The sequence below is a fragment of the Arachis ipaensis genome, chromosome B3, assembly GCF_059453495.1.
Source record: "Arachis ipaensis isolate K30076 ecotype BB chromosome B3, ASM5945349v1, whole genome shotgun sequence".
Taxonomy (NCBI): Eukaryota; Viridiplantae; Streptophyta; class Magnoliopsida; order Fabales; family Fabaceae; genus Arachis; species Arachis ipaensis.
In genome coordinates this window covers 7,728,393-7,731,591 of record NC_142438.1, presented here as the reverse complement: position 1 = coordinate 7,731,591, position 3,199 = coordinate 7,728,393, and the positions used below count along the sequence as shown (strand labels likewise).

Sequence of the window (3,199 nt, the reverse complement as noted above, 5' to 3'; positions counted from 1 at the left end):
CCTTGTAGGTTTTTGTTACCTTTTTAAGAAAAAGAAATGGCTTCCGTAGATGTCCTTTCTCAGTGGGTTGATGTTACGGTCCTAGGGGAGGAACCCTCGGTCGATACTGAGTTTATTACCAACCTTCGTACTCACCACAAAATTTGTACTTCTGAGGAGGACGAGCCGAAATATGAATTGGTAGTCCCGGGTCCTGAAGACCAGGTTTGCTTTGGGAGGGTCAATGAGGCGGCCCCTCATTTTTTCTTTATGTATGAGTGTATAATCACCTGTTTGGGTGTTTTTCTTCCTTTTTCAAACTTTGAGATTTCTGTTTTGCATCACTGCCGAGTTGCCCCTACCCAGCTTCACCCCAACTCTTGGGGTTTTTTGAAAATTTATCAATTCATTAGCCAGGCTTTGGAGTTCCCGACTTCTTTGAAGATTTTTTTCTATCTCTTCCATATGACCAAACCCTTCAGTGGGCTAAACAATAAGCAACAGTGGGTGTCTCTCCGAGCCATACAGGGTCGGAGAGTTTTTACCCTTTTTGACGAATCCTTCCATGACTTTAAAAATTACTTTTTCAAAGTTCAAGCTGTAGAGGGTCACCACCCCTTTTTTCTGGATGATAATTCTTCTCCCCGCTTCCCTTTATACTGGCTGGAGGCCTCCCCCTGCGAGAAATATGGTCTAGATGACCTGGATGAGGTAGAAGCGGCCATTGTGGGGTTCCTCCGAGAAGTATGGGGGAGGGCCTCATACTTAGACACTAAAAAGTTTCTCCAGGGGTCTCCGACCTTTGTCCAGGCACAGCTAGGTAGCTTTTATTTGTTTGTTAGATTACCGACTTGTCTGATTGACCTTTCTGACTTGTCTTAACCTATTATCTATTATTTTTTTAGAGATGGCGAAGGCAAACACGCAGGAGTCTTACCAGAGAGTCCAGGAGGCTAAAGCAAGGTCTCGCGCCAGGACGGGTGGCGCTAGGGCGGTTATCTCTCCTCCTCCTCCTCCTCGGAACACTGGGACTCCTTCACAGCCCATTGTGATTTCTTCTTCAGCTTTCTCTCAGCCGCCCCCCTCCGCCCGATCTTCTCCTGAGCCAGAGAAGAAGAAGCGCAAGACTTTAGAGTCTGGCTCTTCTGGTGAGGTTAAGGCGGATGCTCTTGCATTCGTCCGAAAGAACATCTATCCCCATGCTCACATAGGCATGGATGATGTTTCTGTTCGTCGCCACCTTACCACTCTGGTTGAGGAGAGCCTCAAGGCGGCAGGGGTTTGTGGCAAACTCTTAGATATTTTTGAGAAGGCTCCTTTCAGCTCTTTAGGGATGACCTCGAGGGTCGAGGAGCTGGAAGGAAGGCTTCTTTTATATCAAGAGCAGGAGAGGGAGTTGAAGGAGGAAGTCGCCAAGTTGAAGGAGGAGAGGGATAGCCTCCGGGAGAAGGAGAGGAAATTGCAAGCCCAATGCAACATGGAGGTGGGCTTGAGGAAGACAGCACAGGACAGCTACCAAAGTTTATTTAACGATCTTGTGTCTGTGAAAAATGAGCTGCTGAATTCTCAGAGGGCCTATACCGAGTTGGAGGACTCTATTGCTGATGGGGCTGAGGAGGCTTGGAGGATCTTTAGGGAGCAGGTCGGAGTCATTGCTCCTGGCCTGGACCTTTCCCCTTTAGATCATGACAAAGTTGTCATTGATGGTGCCGTTGTGGATCCCCCTGTCCTCGAGATTATTTCCGAGTCAGAATTGAAGACTCGGGGGCAGAGAATTATAGAGTCCCCTCCTCGCCTTAAGGACGCTCCGAGTTCTTCTGCAGTTCCTCCGACTTCCTCTTCGTCTCCTATGGATGCCTCTCTTCCCGGTCCTGGTGGCGCTCCTCCTGCCTCTGGTGGTGGTGATCTGTCTACTCCTCTTGCAAAGAAGTAGTTTGTTGGCTATTTGGGGGCCCGGCCTGTGGGTCCCTCTTTTTTAAACTCTTTATTTATTTTTGGTAGTGTTTGAACAATTTTTTGGCCTTTTAAGGCCGTAAACAAAACACTTTATAATACCCTTTTTAATAAGGGTTTAAGTAAAAATAAGTACCCCCTTTTTTGGATAAGGGTTTAAGTTACCTTATGCGTGCATGCTTTTCTGATTGCAATTTTTTCGAATTCCCCTTGATCTTTTCTGAAAAAGCCTTTTCTTTGGCTTGTCTGCCTTTCTGAACCTTTTTGTTTTAAGGATCTCTAGGACAGCCTTTTAATCTTTTCTTGGGTTTTTTTCTATCTCTCTTTTGTTATTCCTAGTACTCAATTTCGTTTCATTGAGCTTTTATGACTTAGGCTACTTTCGTGATTCATTTTTGTTTTACTCGGTTTCCCGTTCCGGCTTATGAGTCGGGATGTTTCCGAGTTTATCATGATCAACTTCTATAACCTCTTTACACCGACTTGTACCTCGTCGTTTTATCCTAACGACCATCTAGGTCGGTTCATGGGATTTTCACGTTTTGTCGAGCTTAAGTCGGCGCGTTTCATCGAAAGGAAGAGAAAACAACAAAAAAGGAATTTATAAGAGATATTTGTAAGATGAAAAAAGATCTTTATTAATTGGGGAGGTACTTCGTTGCTACTAAGGGTTTTTGACAATCTATTTCCCTTAGCCCCTACTGTGATGCCTCGTTAAAAACCCTTCTCCAGAAAAAATCCTTTGGTTTTGGGAAAAAATCATGAAGTTGGGAAAAAAGTACATCAGGGAGTAGAGTTCGCTTTTAGCTATAGTACCTTTTCATGTTACAAGCATGCCACGACCTTGGTAACTCGGTGCCGTTTAAGTCGGTCACCTTATAATAACCTTTTCCTAAGACCTCATTAATTTTGTAAGGTCCCTTCCAATTTGCAGCGAGCTTTCCTTCCCCTGATTTGTTGACTCCAATGTCGTTTCTGATCAAGACCAAGTCGTTCGGGGCGAATGCTCTTCGAATGACTTTTTTGTTGTATCTTGTAGTCATCCTTTGTTTCAACGCTGCTTCTCTTATCTGGGCTTCTTCTCGGACCTCGGGAAGCAAGTCGAGCTCCTCTTTATGCCCCTGTATATTTCCGATCTCGTCATGGAGAATCACTCTTGGGCTTTGTTCGTTGACTTCTATTGGGATCATGGCTTCTACGCCATAAACTAGTCGGAAGGGAGTTTCTCCAGTGGCGGATTGGGGGGTTGTCCTGTAAGCCCATAGCA

General features: G+C 45.3%; 1 protein-coding gene across 1 annotated transcript; it reads left to right on the top strand.

The window, feature by feature from the left end:
• Positions 1–249: 249 nt before the first annotated feature.
• On the top strand, positions 250–1,912 carry LOC148569730 (uncharacterized). The gene is made up of 3 exons (XM_088506609.1): positions 250–799; positions 885–1,265; positions 1,803–1,912. The coding sequence occupies exons 1-3, from the start codon at positions 250–252 to the stop codon at positions 1,910–1,912; spliced, it is 1,041 nt and encodes a 346-aa protein (XP_088362735.1).
• The last annotated feature ends 1,287 nt before the right edge of the window (positions 1,913–3,199 follow it).

Excerpts from the sequence above, each read along its gene's own strand:
- LOC148569730 (XM_088506609.1), top strand. The coding sequence starts at position 250 with ATGTATGAGTGTATAATCACCTGTTTGGGTGTTTTTCTTCCTTTTTCA. Across the intron at positions 800-884 it reads CTTTGTCCAGGCACAGCTAG|AGATGGCGAAGGCAAACACG; the intron begins GTAGCTTTTATT and ends TTATTTTTTTAG. Across the intron at positions 1,266-1,802 it reads CAAGGCGGCAGGGGTTTGTG|TTCCTCCGACTTCCTCTTCG; the intron begins GCAAACTCTTAG and ends GTTCTTCTGCAG.